At 41.0% G+C, this 20,209-nt stretch overlaps 1 protein-coding gene across 12 annotated transcripts in view; it reads left to right on the forward strand.

Moving 5' to 3' along the window:
* The window catches only part of CPEB1 (cytoplasmic polyadenylation element binding protein 1), a 91,903-nt gene that overhangs the window by 3,485 nt on the left and 68,209 nt on the right, over nt 1-20,209 (forward strand). For 10 of the 12 annotated variants that reach the window (XM_045448634.1, XM_045448632.1, XM_045448631.1 and 7 more), the window contains exon 2: nt 12,921-13,095. The exons of 1 other annotated variant lie outside the window; for it this stretch is intronic. Coding sequence is in view for 6 of the 11 variants with exons in the window: in XM_045448632.1 (XP_045304588.1) it covers nt 12,921-13,095 (175 nt within the window). In the remaining 5 variants the exon portion in view is untranslated. Of the gene's footprint in view, nt 1-9,306; nt 9,409-12,920; nt 13,096-20,209 lie in introns of those variants that run through there. One more of the 12 variants, XM_045448635.1, reaches the window with a different exon arrangement.

The following is a 20,209-nucleotide window of genomic DNA, read 5'->3' on the forward strand; positions in this document are numbered from 1 at the left end:
CCAACCCTCTGCACAAAAGACTTTCCTTTTTGAGGACTGTTAAAATTCTAATAAGTTTTGAGATTAGGCAAATGTGAAATTAGATAATTGTTTGAAGACTCCAAAAGGAGAATGTGGCTTATTAAGTCTCACCTTTTCTCTCATAGCTAAGATTCCCAAAATCATGCCTCCTAGATTTCCAGGAAGAATTAATAGGGGTTTTAGCAGTACTTACTGAGATCTTCTTGAATAAGCTTCCAGGGCGTAAGATGCCTCTCTTTGCCAGGAATGAGAGACTGGGTTTTCATTCTGGGTAAAACTGGGTAAAATTTAGACTGGCAGCAGTGTACAGAGCCACACTAGCAGAGGTAAAGGGATTTGTACCTTTTATTCTGTATTTTATTCCCAAAGGGTGTAAAGCATAAAACAGTAAAGACCATTTTGCCAGAGGGATTTTTCTGTGAAAATTCACAGAGAAATATAGACTTGATAGCTTTTTTTTTTTTTTTTTTTAAACCTGTGGTCTGGACAGTTTTTGGAAGATTGGAAACTTTAAAATGTTACCTGTTTCCAGCTGCTTTTTTAGCAGACCTTTTTAGCCCAAGCACTGAGGAGTTTAGTGTTTGTGAATTTGGGGGTGGGCAGGAAGAGTGAGATGACTAAAGTAGCTCTCTGCTGGTACTTTAGTGTTTACGTGATAGGCAATATCTGTGCAGATTTTCTCATTCATTGGTTTCAGGTCCCTTGTCTAAATGACCGTTCCCTAAAATTATGTGTTTGTTTGAAGTGCAAATTAATTAGTGGGTTTGTACCTCTGGCTTGAAGTTTGGGACAGGAATGCATACCAAACCTGGATATTAAGGGTAGGCTGTTATCTTCAGTAGCTAGTGGTGGAGTGAGTAAAAGAAATCATAGGATCAAATAACAAATTATTTTCTTTCCTATGGGAGAGCCGTGCTAATCCCATCCTGTTTTGCAAATCTGCTTTTCCTAGGCAGTATCTAAGCTGTACTGACTCTGGGGAGAACTTGCCAGAAAGCCTGGGGATAGAGGGTGAGGGGGTTTGTAAGGGGGTTGGACCCAGAGGTTGGAGTAGAGGAGGCTACAAGAATTTTTGCTTCAATCTGTTGTTTGATTTAAAGCCAAGAATCCTTGATCGCACCTGCCTCCTTGGCCCCCCACATTGCAGCTTTGGAAGTGCTTCATTTTCTTTCCTGCCATTGTTGCAGCCTGCTTTGGTTATACCTCCTCATGAGAGCTCAGCCACTTTAGTGAGCACAAATTTTAAGTGCTGAAAGTTTTTATGTTCAAGGTAGGAGCCCCCCCCCCCAAACAAGACATATCTGTTATAATAAACTAGCTGAAAAGGTGGAATGAACCAAGGTACATAATGTGTGTTAATATTTCCTATATTTTATGGGGAAAATTATCTGACTTTCCATAAAAAGTCAGTAACTAAATTTCAGTATTAAATTTGCATTGTAAACATAATTTTCAGTAAGTTTTCTTATTTGGGATTTAAAAAGCCTCCAGTCAGGGATTATTTTGCTTCCTTAATGTATAATATGTTTTTAAATAACAGGCATGGGGGGGAGGGAGAAATTCCTGACTAGTTGGGGTAGAGCTTTGCTTTCAGTAGCGCAGAAGAACCCTTAGGCATGGATAACGTTTGAATTCTACTTTGTTTTTTTAGTATTGCTGTATGGTTGGAACACTTGTTGGATTATAGTGCGTGAACACTCTTTGTTTTGATTTTTAAGGCATTTTGTGATTACTTGCCTTGAGGTAATTGTAGAATCCCTAGAGGGTAGGTCTAAAGATTGATTTGTGTGTGAAAAATGGGTCACGGTTGTATCTAGCTGTTGATTCTGGGAGTAACTTAGCTGTAATAGCGCTACTGGTTTCTTTATTCTTGGCCAGCGTTATATGCTGATATGTGTACCATCCTGACAGATTTAGCATGATGGCCAGAAGTCTGTCTCCTTGGATAAAGGTATGGGAGTAGCTTTCTGTTGGAGGAAAGCAGTTACCTTGAGCTGTTTTTGTGTTTTTTGTTTTTTTCCTTTTGACAGAACACTTAATCTCTTACTACTTAACACCTGTGCTCTCTGCATTCTGGCTTTGTGCTCCTGGCTTCTGGCTCTGATACCATCTGTCTCCCAAGTCTGTCCTTTCTCCTGAGACTGTTGTGCTTGTTTGTTTGTTTTAAGCTATAATTTTGGAATGGTTTTGAAGCTTAGAAGATAGTAGAGACCTGTCGGTCTCCCAGATGTAACTTGGAGTTGACAACGCGGATCCTAATGGCTATTTTCACGGATGAGAGAATTAAGCTGAGAATGAAAAGTGGTGGTTTTAAGTCCATTCAGCAAGTGGATGATAGAGCCAGAACTTGAACTCTGGTCTCTTCCTTTCCAGATGGGTATTTCTAGAATTCAGGCACCTTGACCTTTGCTATATTGGTCTCTGAGACTTAAAATCTCAGTCTCATGAGACTCTATAGCTTTCCCCTTGCCCTGTCTGATCTTTTCTTGTCCTGGCACTTATAAGCTTTCTCATCCCCCTGAATGCCACATTCCTTATGGTTCATTCTGTTGCCTCTTTCTTGTCCCTTTATACAGAGGGCCTGTATATTCTTGCAGCACTAGTTCTCTCTCTGTGTGACCAGGTTTGAGGTTGTTCTCCAATTGTAATAGCGTTACTGGTTTCTTTATTCTTGGCCAGCATTATATGCTGATATATGTACCATCCTGACAGGTTTAGCATCATGGCCAGAAGTCTGTCTCCTTGGATAAAGGTATGGGAGTAGCTTTCTGTTGGAGGAAAGCAGTTACCTTGAGCCCAGCCCTGATTGTTCTCAGAATCCATAGTTCTGACTGGCTTACTGAATGAGTTCTATCTTGCTGAAGTACCGTGAACCCAGCAGTTTTAAAAACAGAACCAATTTTTCCCCCTTACTTCATCTCCTGGGGCCAATCTGATTCTATCCCCTCTACCCAATTAGTCTCTTCCCCCCCCCCCCCGCCCCAACTAGACTGTAGTATCCTCTAGGGGGAGAGAATGTGTTTGGGTGTTCTGATTTTTATTTATTAAAAAAAATTTTTTTAACGTTTATTTTTGAGACAGAGACAGAGCATGAACGGGGGAGGGTCAGAGAGAGGGAGACACAGAATCCGAAACAGGCTCCAGGCTCCGAGCCGCCAGCACAGAGCCCAACGCGGGGCTTGAACCCACAGACCGCGAGATCATGACCTGAGCCGAAGTCGGACGTTCAACCGACTGAGCCACCCATGCGCCCCTGATTTTTATTTTTTTAACGTTGATTTATTTTTGAGAGAGAGCACATGCAGGGGAGGGGCTGAGAGAGAGGGACAGAGGATCTGAAGCAGGCTCCACACTAACAGCAGCAAACACCATGGGGGCTCGAACTTAGGAAATGTGGGACCATGACCTGAGCCGAAGCTGGACTCTGGAACTGACTGAGCTACCCAGGCACCCCCTTTCTTTAAAATTTTTCAGTTACTGGAGGCCCTAATACAGACACTAGGTAAATACATATTTGCAGCTTTCCTTTGGAAACTATAAAGCCTTGATGTGGTCTAACTCTGTGTCTCTCTTAGCCCCTGCCACCTTTTCTTCCTTCTCCCTTACCATGGCCACTGCTAGTTCAGGCCTCCCTTCAGTATTTTCAGTCTGGTCTTTACCTTTTTCCTCAGTTCTTGGCTGCTCACACCCACCACTCTGGAGCGCTACCATATTAGTGGTCCTGTTGCTCCTCAGACCTTTCCTCCTGGGATTGCAGAGCAGGAAGAGTAGAGTCACTTCTAGTACAGTTTATTGGCATTGCCTTGATTCCTGCGAAGGTGCCAGTTTTACCCACTCGTTACTTTTGTATCATCGTTGCAAATGTCAGCATAGTGAAAAAAGAAATTGGTATTTTAAGGTTATGAAAGTAGTTTTAGCCGTGTGGGCTTCTGAAAGGGCTTTGGGGACCTTCATGAGTGCACAGACCTCACTTGGAGAACTGCTTCCACACAGTAAGTGCCAGTCCCCTTGGTAGCGTACGAAGCCTATCATGGTCTGGCTTCAGTCTAGTGGTCTACTGGTCTCCTCCTTGAATCTTTTTAAAATTGAGAGAGAACGTACATACGGTAAAAGGCACTAATTGTAAGTGTATAGCTTGGTTAGTTTTTACATGTTGATGTTATTTTTATATACCTAAGAAACTGCCACACAGATGAAGATCTAGAATGTTCCCTTCACTTGTTAAGATTCCCTGTGCCCTTTGCCATTCTGTTTCTCACCCTTGACCCCCCCCCCCCAAAGAACTACTGTTCTGACTTCTGTTGTCATCGATTGGTTTTGCCCATTTTTGAACTTACAAATGAAATCGTGTAGCATGCACTCTTTGGTGTCTGACACCCCCCCCCCCAGCTTAATTTAATACCTGAGATTTCTATAAGTTGCAGTGGAATCCCGAATTGATATAATCCTACCATTTCCAGAATTAATAGAGTGAATTACTACACCTAAACTGTGCAAGCAATGTGATTTATGCTGAATACCTGCTTCCCTCCTGGAGTCTGGAATTTGGGTGTATTCCAGGCAGAGGCTGCCTTTGTGACCACCCCTCAATAAAAAACCCTGGGAGCCAAGTTTCTAGCAAGCTTCCCTCATTGGCAACATTTCAGGTGTGTTGTCACAACTTGTTGCTGGGGGGAGCTAAGCGATTAAGTTTATCTTCTATGACTCTCCTGTAAGAGGACTCTTGGAAGCTTGTACCTGATCTCCCCCAGACTTTGAACCATGTGCCCTTTCCCTTTGCTGGTGTTTCTCTGTATCTTCTGGCTGTAATAATTAGCTGTATGTGCTGAGTACCACTCTATGCTGAGTCCTGTAAGTCCTCTTGGTAATTGATCAAATCTGGGGGTGGTCTTGGGGACCACCAGCACTGTGGGTGTTTTGTTTCTCTTCAGAGTTTGAGTATAAAACTGCTGTGACTATTGTACCTGCCTTTTTATAGTCCTGCATACTTCTTTCTCTTGTATATGGGAGCCTGAGTGCAACTTCTGGGTCATAGCATAGTGTCCCTTGAAATTAAAATTCTAGCAACAGCGAACTTCTAGTTGCCTGAAAGCACCCATTTCATCCCCCCTTGCCCTTGTACATGTTCTTTTTTGCCAGACTGCCTTCCCCACTTCTACTATGACTGTATGGTAAAACCTTTTAATATTTTCACCTCCCTAATACCTTTGTTATTTCTTTATATATTTATTGTTGAGCTTACAAAATAGCATGTAACATAATCGATGTGCTTGTGTTCCCATTAGACTAACTCCTTGGGTGCAGGGATTGTCTTATTTACCCTCTGTCTCCAGAATGGCTCCTGGCATATGATGAGAATACAATCAGTAAATGTAATTGTAATCTTTGGGTCTGCAATCACCAGGTTATGTTGTTATGGGTTCTTTATTTTTTGTTCATGTAAATTGTCTTTGGTCTGAGGGGTTTAAAACTCCCAACTGCTGAAATGACTTTGAGTGGCTTGGGGCTTTGACAGTGACAGAGCTAGAATTGGTGACTAAATTTTTATTTTTCATCCTGTCTTAACATTGAAGAAAGGAGTCACTACCATTTATGGAGGTTGTGATTGAGGTGGTCGAACATGCCTGTGAAAGGCATGTGATATGGGTCTGCCTTCCTGTGGTGTCTGAATTGAGTTACCTGCAAATGTGGCAGATATGATGCTGAGTACTGCTTCAATGAAGGTCTTTGAGGGCCTTACCATTTATAAAATGCAGAGCTAACAGTGCATATAGCTAACAGTTTGTTAGGTAAGTGTGACAAGAGCTACAATTTTGGTGGCCGTGTGTTCTGTATATTCTTGAGCAGTCATGGTATTAAATATTTCCTTCATGTTCTCATAAACCTGTCCTGGAAATTGTAGGATTTCCTTTTCCAGACTGAGTTTATAGTGTGTGTGCGTGTGTGTGTGTGTGTGTGTGTGTGTGTGTGTGTGTGTGTATGTATGAGAGGGAGAGGGAGAGAAAGGGAGAGGGAGAGAAAGAGAGGGAGAAAGAAAGAGGGAGGAGGGAGAGAGAGATGCATTAGGTATACTCTGTGGAAACTGAAAACTAATCAGAAAAGAGAGATCCAGAAGAAAGGGGTTCCTGAATTAAATGAGTGGAGAAGAGTTAAGGATCAGATCCCCCAAAATAGCAAGTAAGATGAACTTGAAATGTTGGTTGGGTTTGGCAACTATGAAGTCCTTACTTTAGGAGTTCTGTGGTGTCTTTTTGCAGCTTTGTGCCAGCAGGATATCGTGGGTTCAGGGGACAAATGGGTTAAGAAGTATAGCACCTTTTTAGAAGGTTGGTAGTAGAGCAAAAGAAAGAAGGCAGTGACTTGGGAGGATGTTTTAAGTCAAGGAAGATTTTTTTTAAAGATGAGAGAGCCTTGGGGCGCCTGGGTGGCGCAGTCGGTTAAGCGTCCGACTTCAGCCAGGTCACGATCTCACGGTCCGTGAGTTCGAGCCCCGCGTCGGGCTCTGGGCGGATGGCTCAGAGCCTGGAGCCTGTTTCCAATTCTGTGTCTCCCTCTCTCTCTGCCCCTCCCCCGTTCATGCTCTCTCTCTGTCCCAAAAATAAATAAACGTTGAAAAAAAAAAAAAAGATGAGAGAGCCTTGGGCATACTTACAGATTGTTGGGAAAGAACCAGTGGAGAAGAGAGGAAAGTCAGGCCATGAAGGAGAGGAAGAAGGGGTGGTATCTTGAATTTTGTATCTGGTGATGGATTTATTTTGTCTCTCTGTAAGGACCTGCAGCCATTTCTCCTTTATTACTGGTGAACCTCCCTATCCAGCCCTATTCCTCTGCTTTCTTTCATTGAATTTACTGTGTTCTGTATCCACTCTGTGTTTATTCTCTGCTTGTCTGTTCTTCCCACACTTACGGAAATTCGGATTTTTCATTAGACTCTAGCTTGAAAGTCTGAATTGTCACACTATTCCAGATACCTTAATTTATTCTTCTCCTGTGTGTAGCATTTTGTGCTTACCTCAATCTCCATTTACCTAACTAGATTTTCTTCTCCCACGTAACTAATTCTCCTTTGGGCAGGGATTATGTTTTATCTGTCTGTAATCTCAAAATCTAATGTAGCAGGCTTTTAGTACTTATGAAATACTAGATTGAACTCTGTGAAGCTGCCATTTTGTTGGTTGCAAAAGGTTGAGTATTGGCAGTTTTGTATGGACCAACATAATAAATTTTAATTCCTTCCAGTGTTGCACAGAAGACTCGAGGTGGAATTTCAGTTAAGAATGGACAAGTAAGGGTCAAGGAGAAAGTCAAACATAGAGAAGCACTTCTTAGCTACAGACTCATTGAAGTTCAACCAGAAACTGGCTTTGAGTGACCAGGTGACCAATGCAAAGGTGGAAATTTGGCTAGATGATTTACATTCTTCCATAAAGATAACCTGTCAATTCCTCAGGTGAAACTGTAGCCATTTCCTAATCTTTGGTCTGAATAACATTTTTGTAAGTGGTTGTTCATATAAGGACTGTTCAGAATTGTGGTTAAACAGTATCCTCAGAATCATGAGTATAAATCCTATAGAGGTTTTTTTCAGCTTTATTACTATAAAGATAAAAGCAAATCGCCAAAGTACGTCTGAGAACTAGTTCTTCAGGGGCATCTAAGTATATTGCCCCCAATATACTGTTGGTGTATCTTACTTAAACAAAACCTAAATGTTCAAGATGAACGCTTTCAACTAAAAAAGATGTAATTAGAAAATCTCAAATTTTTTTTAATCTTAATTTTTTCAACCTAACACTTTACTTTGTTTTAATTTACATCCAAATTAGTTAGCATATAGTGCAACAATGATTTCAGGAATAGATTCCTTAATGCCCCTTACCCATTTAGCCCATCCCCCCTCCCATACTCCCTTCAGTAACCCTGTTTGTTCCCCATATTTATGAGTCTCTTATGCTTTGTCCCCCTCCCTGTTTTTATATTACTTTTATTTCCCTTCCCTTCTGTTCATCTGTTTTGTCTCTTAAATTCCTCATATGAGTGAAGTCATATGATATTTGTCTTTCTCTGACTAATTTCACTTAGCACAATACCCTCCAGTTCCATCTACGTAGTTGCAAATGGCAAGATTTCATTCTTTTTGATTGCCAAGTAATACTTCATTGTATGTATGTGTAGATATATACCACATCTTCTTTATCTGTTCATCCATCGATGGACATTTGGGCTCTTTCCATACTTTGGCTATTGTCGATAGTGCTGCTGTAAACATGAGGGTGCATGTGTCCCTTCGAAACAGCACACATGTATCCCTTGGATAAATACCTACTGGTGCAATTGCTGGGTCATAAGGTAGTTCTAGTTTTAATTTTTTTGAGGAGCCTCCATACTGTTTTCCAGAGTAGCCGCACCAGCTTGCATTCCCACTCAGAAAATTTTTTAATGTGAACACAGTTTTGCTGGAAGCTTAGTAGATTGCGATCTGTGGACCCCAGGTTAAAATTCCGTCTTGAAGAGTAAAATGTGTGCCCTTCAGAGAGTCTTCCTTAAATCTCTCAACTGGCTTTCATGAATCCACAGTAAATAATTAGCAGAAATGGTCTTGAGGTCTGCAATATAGGTATTGTGTTTTTGATTAAAGGCAAATTATATCAACCCAGAGATGGTAAAGTTGGCATTCATTATGACCATTAAATAACCCCAGACCAGGATTTTGACCTAAAAGAATGGCCATCCTATTACCATGTTGATCCTGGATTGTATGGCATCTGAAGGCAAGACCAGTATTTCCAATTAGACCGTTCTAGCATACAAATAAGTATAAAATTTGGGCATATTATTCTTTAATTAGAACACATAGCTATGTGGTAAGGGTTCAGATTTTTAAAGTGTTATGAGGGACAGTTTCAAACCACAAATGGAGAAAATTTCCAGTTGTGTGCTAAACAAATAAGCTTCTTGGTGAATTTCACTGGGATGAGCCTATCCAGGCACTTTATAGATTTCTCATTACTACAAAGTCTGCGAAGTAGGTGGCACTCCACTTGAATACCCAAGACGACCAAGGCTCCTAGAACATACCTAAATGGTAGATTTAGTATTTGTACTCCACAGGCTGTCCTGTGTTCTGCTTTGTGAAACAGTGATTCAGTTTTGGGGGAAGATTGTTCCCTTCTGGAAAAAAGGCATGCTTTTTTTTTTTTTTTTTTTTTTTTTTTTTTCCTGTCCGTTGTCTCCCTGCCCCAACCAGTTGAGAATTACTGGTGTAGGAGACCAGTGTTGGTTCATGATGGGAGTGTCCATTTTCACCTATTGACCAGGAGAACATTGAGGCCTGCTATAAAATAGCTTGTATCCATAGAGATTCATCATGAGCCATTCATTCTGACAGTAAGTAGGTACAACTAGTTTTATCTTGACATCAGTTTTAGTCCCTGACAGTAAGAATTCCTGCTTTTCATTTCTAGCTTTGCCAAGTAATTTGCTCCGTTGATCCATAGTTGTCAATAGTGTTAAGATTTGCATTCTAAGCTTCTGATCTGTCTTAAAGCCTCCTTTCCTGTTCATCATGAAAGACCAAATAAAGGTTAAAAAAAAAAAAAACAAACACCTAGCAAATGGTCCCATTTAAGGGCAAAATATGCCAGAAATAACTGAAAACTACCAGACAAGAGTGGTATAACCCAGGGAGAAAACTGTTTGTATTTATGGTAAAACATTGGTAGGAACTCAGACCTATAAAGTGATCAGTCAGGATAGAATATACAGAGTAATGGGTGTGTAAGTATGGGTGTGGATAAGAGATACGTGTTTTGAAGATGAGACACTGAATTCATTTAGCTGAAGAGTTTAAAGGATTGCTAAATTCTGCAGTAGGTACAGGTTTTGGGCAGTTTGATTTGTGTCCTGTCTTAAGTCCTTTTAATTGAGCTTTCTGAATCAAACGATTAAGAAAGTTAGGCATAGAAGGGCCTGGGGTATTCAAAAGAGTAGTTTGAGTCTTTAGTACATTATTCTCTTTTAATGAGCAAATAGTCTTTTATTCAGGGATCCTTGTGGTGGCCTCTGAGCCCTTGGTGCAGTAGTGATACTACTGATAGCGAACATTCATCTGTTCAGCACATAATTATGTTCCAGGTACTGTGGCAAGCATGTTATATGCATTAATTCACAAAGAGCTCTGTGAGACCTTGTTACTACTTTTATCCCTATTGTACTCATAAGGAAAGTAGATCTGTTCCCCATCTGATATTGCTGGCTTTGATTTTTTTTTTTAACCCCCTTCCAAATTGGTTATTCAAGGCAAACCACTGGTACTTACTGATTAGGCAGTTTGGGGTATTAATTGAACACTCCATTTACTTGTGTTCTAATTACCTGGACTCCTCTAGATAACTGGCTTGGCAAACCTGAGAGGAGGAGAGGGAGGGAGACATTCCAGATAGCATTAGCCTTGAGTTTCAGAGTTACAGTGCATGTTCGTAATGGGATTGGGAGTGGGGCGGAGTCGGGTCAGGCCTAATTTTTTTTTTTTCAGGCTGCTTGAGATGGTACGATTCTTAGACCTTGCCCTACTCCTGGGGAAGCAGGTTTCTCCCAGAAGGCCTGTGGGCCTGCATCATCCCCTCACCACAGTGGCACTTTGCTCACAGGCTCTGCCTCTCTTGTTTCACATAGTTGCTTGAGGTCTTCTGAGACTATTAGGGTGCTACTTCTTGTAAGTGTGGCCAGGATCTGGGAATCCATAGATCTACAGCACATCTGTACTAGTAAATAAAAATCAGATTGTGTATTAAGAGAGGCCCTTTAAAGTTTTGAAACCTTTGATACAGGAGGTTGTTCTAATCCTGAACCTGGCATGAGGCCTTCTTTCCAGTTTGCTGTCTTCTATACCCAGTGCCCCACCACGTTGGGCCGCTTCTGATAATGCCCTTCTGTTCTCTGTGTGCTTCACACCTTCTTCCTACCTTTACTTTCAGGCACATTGTCTTCTGAGCTCCCTTGGCTGAGAGGACAGTATAGGATTACAGCCAACTGTAGCTTATGTCATAACTGTTAACAACACGACCAGATCTTAGTTCCCTTTCCAGACTTCAGAAATCTCTTTTTGGTTGGATCTCTAATCTGCCTCCCCTTTGGGTGCTCACTCTACATAGCAGGCAATTGGTTAAAGTTTATTAGGCAGTGAATGAGGGAGGCATGTAGCTTTAAGATCTACAGATTGATTGTAAATGCTTGCATCTTAGCCTTTGTGATGTTGCCTTAGTGAGGTTGAGAATCATCTTAGAAACCCACAGTTGTGAACAGGGCCTTGTGTCTATGGGTTTAGCTGTTCTCAATGGTGGCTTCTGGAAGGTTTGGGAAAATGACCCAGGGAATATGCAGGACTGTGCGTTCTGGTCATCCTCACAGCTTCCAACGGATACAGTCTTTTCAAGAGCTTGAGAATGATATGGGATTCAAGTTTGTCCTTTTAAGACCATCCTATAGAGTTGATAAATTCTGTGCTTCTGCTCCTTCTCCTGCTTACCTGAACATTAATAGGCACCCAGCTTTTTAGAATTTTGTTTTGAAGTGACCAGCTGTAAGATCCTAGGTGCTAGTTTCCTTACTTGGTCTGCTTTTTGCTGATTTTCCCCAAGATCATTGGGAATTCTAGAGCTGGTGACTCTGTCAGCCATTATCTCATTGCTTACTATGTCAGGCATCACATGTGGTGAGTGAGGGAGACTGAAGAGTGAAGAGATTTCTGTCTGGGACACCTAGCAGATGGTAGTGTTATCTATGAGATACCACATAAACCATTCCCTTTGGATGGTGTTTGTACACTCTTGGTGCTTGTTGTGTCTTCTGTAGTTGTATCTTCAGGTGTAAAAATAGCAGCTACCATATACCAGGCTCCATGCTAAGTGCTTTAGATATCTCATCAAAAGGTCGGTAGGTACTCTTCCCATTTCAGAAATAGGGCAACTGAGGCACAGAGGCTAAGTAACTGACAATAAATGGCAGAACCAAACTCTTTAACTCTATTGAGATACAATTCACATAAGCATAAAATTCAGTAATTTTTAGTGTACAGTTTTGTGATTTATCACCCTAATCTAATTTTAGAGTATCTTCATTATCTCATTATCACAAAGAAACCTTGTACCCATTAGCCACCATCCCCAAACCTTCTTCCCTGTCCACCCTGAGATGAAGACAACTCATCTCCTATAGATTTGTCTGTTTGGGACATTTCATATTAATGGGCTAATAATAGGTGGTCTTCTGTGACTGACTTCTTTCACTTAGCATAGTGTACCAGAGCTTTATCCATGTTGTAGCATGTATCAATATTTCCTTTTTTTAGTGTTTATTTTTGACAGCGAGAATGAGTGCAAAAGAGGCAGAGAGGGGGAGACAGAGGATCTGAAGTGCCTCTGAACTGACAGGGTAGAGCTCTGTGAGGGGCTTGAACTCACTAATAGTGAGATCATGACCTGAGCTGAAGTCAGATGCTTAACCGATTGAGCCATCCAGGCGCCCCAGTCCTTCATTTTTTTAATTGCCAAATAGTATATAGATCAGCCTCCAAGATTCGAATCTCATATTTCTGGTTCTAAAACTCCTGCTGCTGCCACACCATGCTAATTCCTGTACATGTCCTATTAGATTAGAAAGTTCTGGGGCAATATCTTGTATTTAGGTGTTTTGTTGTTGTTTTACCCCTCTTTTAGTTCTCTCAGGATACCTCGCTCATAATAGGATTCCTCAGGTATTTTAGTATATAGGTAAGAAATTCAAGTCCTTGTTACTTTAACTCACAGTGTTGGATTTAGGAGTAAGGGAGTGTAGAAAAACCTAAGTATCTTTTCTGGTGTCTAGGAGGAAAACCTAAATATCTTTTTTTCTATGTGTAGGAAGAAGAAGCTGGAAGGATAAAAGATTGTTGGGACAACCAGGAAGCACCCGCACTCTCCACGTGTAGCAATGCCAATATCTTTCGAAGGATAAATGCCATATTGGATAATTCTCTGGATTTCAGTAGAGTCTGCACTACACCCATAAACCGAGGAATTCATGATCATTTGCCAGGTGACTTAGATTTGAAAACTTAGTGTGTGTATGTATGTATGAAAACCTACACTAGGCATGTATGTAGAGCTGTTTCTAGGAAGCTTTCTTGTGAAGCTTGTAAAGAATGACCTTGAATCTCTGGTGACACTTGCCCCTTTTTGTAGCTTACTTTGTGGATTGGGTTCACTTCTGAGTGAAGACTGGCTTTGATTTATAATGTACAAGTCTATTTTATGACACATAAAAAGATAAAGGATAGGTCAAAGGTATCAGGACTGTTTATATATAGAATTATAATAGGAGTCATATATGTAATTAGATTTTCTGGTAGCCACATTTAAAAGGTTTTTTTTTTTTTTGAAAAGTGACATTAATATTTACCTAACCTAACAGAATATGTGAGTATGTAATCAGTGTAAAAACTGTTAATGAGATATCCTATTTTGTTAGTACTAAGACTTCAGTATATATCTCACATTTACTGCACTGCTCAGTTCGAACTAGCTGCATTCCAAATGCTTGTGGCCACATGATTAGTGGCTGCTGTATTGGACAGTGCATCTCTTGAATAATTGCTTTTACACATGAATGTGGGTCAGCAATCATTGAGATTTTTTTTTTAATCTTATTTTTGAGAGAGAGAGAGTGCAGGTAGGGGAGGGGCAGAGAGAGAGGGAGACACAGAATCTGAAGCAGGCTCCAGCTTCCAGGCTCCAAGCTGTCAGCACAGAGCCCAGAGTGGGGCTGGAACTCACAAAACGTGAGTTCATGATCTGAGCCGAAGTCAGATGCTCATTCGACTGAGCCACCCACGTGCCCAGCAAGCATTGAGTTTTCATGATATTTAGGATATTCCATAGGATAGTGGAGGGAGAGGGCAGCATCCCCTGAAGGTGGTATTTCACATGGAGACTCGGATGTCCTGACAATGCTGTGTCATAATCATTTGTAGAAGTTGCAACATGTTGATGGAGTGTTTGTTGTTGGGGTTATTTTAGTTGAAAGTTGAACATATTTTTAATTCTCTAAGTGGATCTTGAAGAAATTTGGCAATAGTGGGATTTGCAGAATAAGAACTGGCAATTGCTGCTCTTTCATTATAAATTCTTTGATTTACTTCCTAAGTTGACGTTGGAAATCATTCCCATAAAGATGCAGGCGTATATGAACATAAAGTAGCTAAATGTCTGAAGGAGAGATGTCCTCACAAAGGAGACTGACCTGTGGTAACTATAGAATTTATTTCTAGTACATTGTTCTAACTGGAGGGCAAATGGGAGAAGGACATAGGAGGAACTAGGAATGCTGGTAGGTCTGGTCTCTTCAAACTTCCAATAAAGTACATGTGTATTTTATATTAATTGGTGTACATCATGAGCTAATAACAACCCTTACTCTCCTTTAGCTTATGTCAGTTTAAAAACTCAGAAAATCTCGATTCAACGTATGTGTTGTTTTTCTTCTTTGAGAAGATTTCATGAATTATATTTCAATATGAATGACCCTCAACAATGGCATAAATTTCACTGGGTTGCCTCAGACATGCTGGGAACTTAGGCATACCTCAGAGAAATTGTGGGTTGGGTTCCAGACTGCCACAGCAAAGCCGATACTGCAATGAAGTGAGCCAAAGGAATTTTTTGGTTTCCTAGTGAATATGGAAGTTATATTTATGCCATTCTGTAGTCTGTGATGTGTGCAATAGCGTTATATATGTAAAAAAAATTGTTCATACTTTAAAAATACTTAATTGCTAAAAAAGGCTAACCATCATCCGAACTTTGAGTGAGTCATAGTCTTTATGCTGGAGGAGGGTCTTGCCTTCAGGTGTATGGCTGCTGACTGTTCACAGTGGTGGTTGTGGAAGGTGGGGTGGCTGTGGCAGCTTCTGAAAATAATATCACCCTTCTTTTAGGAAGGATTCGGTTCCATTTTACGATGAGAAAACGAAGTCTCAGCTAGGTTAGAGGACTTGGGCAAGGCTACCTACTAAGTGGCTAATCTCAGGCTTAAATCAAAGTCTGCTGTCACTGTGTTGTTTGGTCACTTTCTAACACTCAGCTCCCACAAACAGCACATCTTCAGGTGCATGCAGGTTTATGCCCAGGTTTTGACTCCTGTGTCTGGTGTGGTCTTGGTTTTATTGGGGGCTCCAATGGATGCTGTGACTGCTGCAGCTCAGATTTCTCTTGAGCCAGGCACGCCATAGATGGAGTCCTGGCCTTAGAGCCTAGATCATGCTGCTCTAACACTGGGATGATTGGTTGTCTGTGCAGCTAAGCAGACACTGGTATTTCATTCTGAGATGTGCACAGGTTCCAGGGATGAAGACATGGACATCTTTGGGAGACCTCCTTCAGCTACCACATCAAGGAAAGCAGATGAACCCAACCTTGAATCTGTAGCTCAGGTCCCTCCCTCCAAACTCTGTCTTTAGATTCCTCCTACTTAGATTACTAAACACTTGGTCCCACTTCCACAGTTAGCCAAATTCACCGGAAATTCAACAAATAGTTATGGAATGCGTACTTCATGCCAGTCACTGTTGTTAGGCTTCAGGGATTCCTGACTTTATGTGGTATTCTCAGAACCTGCTCTCCCATCATGGATAACGGGAGAAACTCAATAGAGAAATAAGTAAAATCATTGCAAGTTTTAGTACTATGAGGTAATGATGTTTTGAGTGACATGGTCAGGCAAGAACTCTCTGGGGAGGTATGTTTAAAACGGAGTACTAAAGGAGGAGAAGAAGCTAGATCTTGTAAAGAGTGTGGGAAAAACATTTCAGACAGAAAAGGTTGGACTAAGGCCTTTTAGAGAGCTTGGCATGTTTTAGGCACAGAATGAGGGAGTAGGGAAGGGGGAGTGCCCACACAGTGGCTGCAGGGGTGTTGGGCTAGATGGGGTGGATGTTGTGGGCCGTGCAAAGTCCCTGGATGTTCTTGTGAGAGTTGTCAGAGGTCTATGACCAGTGACATTAAGGAACTGATTTGTCCTCCAAGATCTGATTACCAATTTCTCCCAACAAGATGGAGAACAAAATGGAAGTCAGACCTCTAAGCGGGCTGCCATCCCATGACGGGAAAGGGAGGATCGACTCACCATTCGTCTTTGCACTCAGGAAGGGTTCCTGGCATTGCTCCTCTGTTTGCCACTGCAGCTTCTTTACAACTCGGCCTCAAAGATAACTTCTTAGCTTTTAGAAATCATCACGCTCTTTGACTCAGTATGTCGAGATCTGAGAATCTCTCCTACAGGGTAGTAATCAGTGCAAATAAGGATTTATGTAAACGGATACTTAGAGCATCGTTACGGTGGTGAAAATTTGAAAAAGCTTAAGTGTCTCCCAAGAGGGAAATATTTATACTGTATATTCAAGCGATGGAATGTCATGTAGTTAATAGAATAATACCTTTTGAGAATAATCTTTTTACATGTTTAGCTACATAAAAATCTTTGTAATGTAATATGTGAAGATAAAGTATTAATACATATGTATGCATATACATACATACACATTCTTAGTTTTTCCTGAGACCTGTAAAATTCTCAAAAACATTTACAGTGGGGGAAAAAATTGGAGTCCATCCTCTCAAACCCTGCCTCTGCCTTCTTATCAACTGAGTATAGGTAATATTCTAAATCCTTTGTTGTCATTTCAGCAGTCTTCCCAGCATCTCCACTTTCTGTGCTCATCCATAAGAAGCAACCCCCCGTCTGTTACAGTTTGATCGTGAGATTTCATCAATTGAGTCCCATCTTCAGGCTCCATTTCTAATTCTTTTTCTCTTGCTGTTTCTACCACATCTGCAGTGACTTCCTCTCCTGAAGTCTTGAGCCCCTCAAAGTCATCCATGAGGGTTGGGGTCAGTTTCTTCCAAACTCCTATTTATGTTGGTATTCTGACCTCTTCCCATGAATCATGAATGTTTTTATTGGCATCCAGAATGGTGAATCCTTTCCAGAAGTTTTCAGTTTACTTGCCCAGATCCATCAGAGGAATCCCTATCTATGGCAGCTATAGCCTTACAAAATATTTCTTAAATAGTAAGACTTGAAAGTTGAAATTACTTCTAGATCCATGGGCTGCAGAATGGATGTTGTGTCAGCAGGTGTGTAAACAACATCGATCTCATTGTACATCTCTGTCAAGGCTCTTGGGTGACTAGGTGCATTGTCAATGAACAGTAATAGTTTGAAAGAAATCCTTTTTTTCTGAGCAGTAGGTCTCAACAATATTTGGGTTTGCAATATTTAGTGTACCACATTGTAAACAGAAGTACTGTCTGGACTTTGTTGTTCCCTTGACAGAGTCCAGGCAGAGTAGGTTGAGCATAATTCTTAAAGGCCCTAGGGTTTTCAGAATGGCGCATGAGCACAGGCTTTGACTTAAAGCCAGCAGCTGCATTAGCCCCTACCAACGGAGTCAACCTGTCCTTTGAAGCCAAGCACTGACTTCTCCTCTCACGCTGTGGAAGTCCTAGATGGCATCATCTTCTGATTTAGGCTGTTTCATGTGCCCTGAAAACCTTCATTAATTATCTCAGACCTTGTGGGTAACTTACTGCTTTATTTTGCGGTTTTATGGTATAAAAATGGTGTCTTTCCTTAAACCTCATGAACCAATCTCTGTTAGCTTCATATTTGTCTTCTGCAGCTTCCTCCCCTCTCTGTCTTCACAGAAGTGAAGATAGTAAGGACCTTGCTCTGGATTAGGCTTTGGCCTCTGGGAAGGTTGTGGCTGGTTTGATCTTCTCTGCAGACCATTAAGACTTTCTGTGTATCAGCAGTTAGGCTGTTTGTCTTACGTGTTTGTTGACAAGTAGCACTTTTAATGTCCTCCAAGAACTTCCGTTTTGCATTTACAACTTGCCTGTTTGGGACAAGAAGCCTAGCTTTTGGCTTATCTCTGCTTTCAACACACCTTCGTCACTGAGCTTAACCATTTTTAGCTTTTGATTTAAAGTGAGAGACGTGTGACTCTTCCTTTCCCTAGAAGGGACCCCTAGAAGCCACTGTAGGGTTATCAGTTGGCCTTATTTTGACACTGTTGTGCCTCAGGGACTAGGGAGGCCAAAAAAGAGGCGGAGAGCAGGGGAACAGCCAATTGGTGGAACAGTGTGAACACATAACATTTATCGGTTAAGTTTGTCATTGGTTAAGTGGGCGCAGTTTGTGGCACCCCAAAGCAATTACAGTAGTAACGTCAAAGGTCACAGGTCACTGTAACAATTGCAATAATCATGAAAAGTTTGAACTATTGTAAGAACTACCAAAATGTGACTCAGAGACACAAAGTGAGCAAATACTGGTGGAGAAATGGCAGCGATAGACTTGCTAAACGTAGGGTGGCCATAAATCTTCAGTTTCTGAAAATGCAATAAAATATCTGGAGTACCTGAAAAATGCAATAAAATAAGGTATGCTTGTATTTGCCATTTTCCATGTATTACATTTGCAGTGTGTCCATATTGACATTTTAAAGTCAAATCAGTGGGTTTTAATTACTGTATAGTAGTAGCATTTTACATAAATATTATTTATCTGATCCTCTGTTGGAAAATGATTTTTGCTGTTAAAAACAGTATTTTGGTGAACATCTTGTTTGTATCTCCTTATGTGCATATAACAAGAGTTTCTTTAGCATATGAACCTAGAAGTGGATTGCAGAGTAATGAGTACATAACTGTCTTCAAAGTGATTTTTATCAGTTTACAATCCTGCCAGATTTTCATGAGAGTTGTCCTCTACATCTTTGTAGACCCCAGGTATTGTGATACTGCAAAGTTCAGTCAGTCTGGGGGCACCTGGGTGGCTCCGTTGGTTAAGTGTCTGACTCTTGATGTCAGCTCAGGTCATGATCTCCTGGTTTGTGAGATTGAGCCCCAAGTCAGACTTTGTGCTGACAGTATGGAGCCTGCGTGGGATTTTCTCTCTCCCTCTCTCAGATCTGCCCCTTCCCCACTGACGTGCGCACACTCTGAAAATAACTAAGCATTTGAAAAATTTTTCAGTCTTGGTGTAAAGCCTACTTATTTTTTGTCTCTACTGTGAAAAATTTTCTACAGTTAAAAGAATACATGAGGCATATATGGTCTGGCATCATCCAAGGAAAGATCCCTAGAACTGGGCCCCAGGGGTCTTTTATCCTGTTCTGTCTGGTGTGTTTCTTGAGATTCCATTATATAATTAAAGTCACTAGCTTAGATGAAATCATGCAGGAAATGCTGTTCTGCTACATAGCTGAACTGTTAAGCAGGATACTAAATTGAATATTCCCTGCCTAGAAAAATCCTTGTCTTGTTCAAGAATGGCTTGGTTATCACCTCTGAAAACTTTTTCTCACATTCTCCTGCCTCTGTTACCGGTAGCGAGATCATTCTTGGCTATTTCAGATTGTTCATTGACCTGTGTGCTGGTCTAAATGTATTCTCAAAACAGTAGATAAGAAGAAGCCTATTCAATTTGCCCATTTCATTATAAACCTACACAAAAAATGCAGGCTCTGGATGCAGATGAACTTGAAAACAGATCCTGGATGTGCAACTTGACCTAATTTTAGCTAATTCTCTGAGATTAAGTTGCCCTAACTATAACACAGGAGTAGTAACAGTACCTGTCTATAGGATTTGGGGAAGGTTGAATAAGACATGTATCTTGGATATGTAGAATAGTGCCAGAAACTGCACTTACTTGTTATGTGATGGTACTGATTGTGATGGTGTGGATATATAAAGAACACAGTTGTGTGAGAGCATTGCTGGGGTCATGATTTTTGAAGTTGAATTCCTGGTTTCTGGTTTAGACTACAAAGGACCGGGTCTTAAATATCCTTGGGTTCCTAATCCTCAGTACTGCGTCTGGCACGTGGTGGGGGTCGTTGTACAATTGCTTGATGAATACATTCTCACAAACTGGGTACCGAAACTGAAAGAGGCCCTAATTTTAAGTTCAAATAAGTTCTCTCCCCCACATCCCCTACCTATTAATGTCTAGGATATTTCTTTATTGTAAAAGAAAATTTACCATCATAACCATTTTTCTAGTGCACAGTTCAGTGACATGATGTACATGCACGTTGTTGTGCAGCCATTATCCCTATAATTCATCATCCTGTAAGGCTGAAACTCTG

Source organism: Leopardus geoffroyi, chromosome B3 (genome assembly GCF_018350155.1).
Source record: "Leopardus geoffroyi isolate Oge1 chromosome B3, O.geoffroyi_Oge1_pat1.0, whole genome shotgun sequence".
Classification (NCBI taxonomy): domain Eukaryota; kingdom Metazoa; phylum Chordata; class Mammalia; order Carnivora; family Felidae; genus Leopardus; species Leopardus geoffroyi.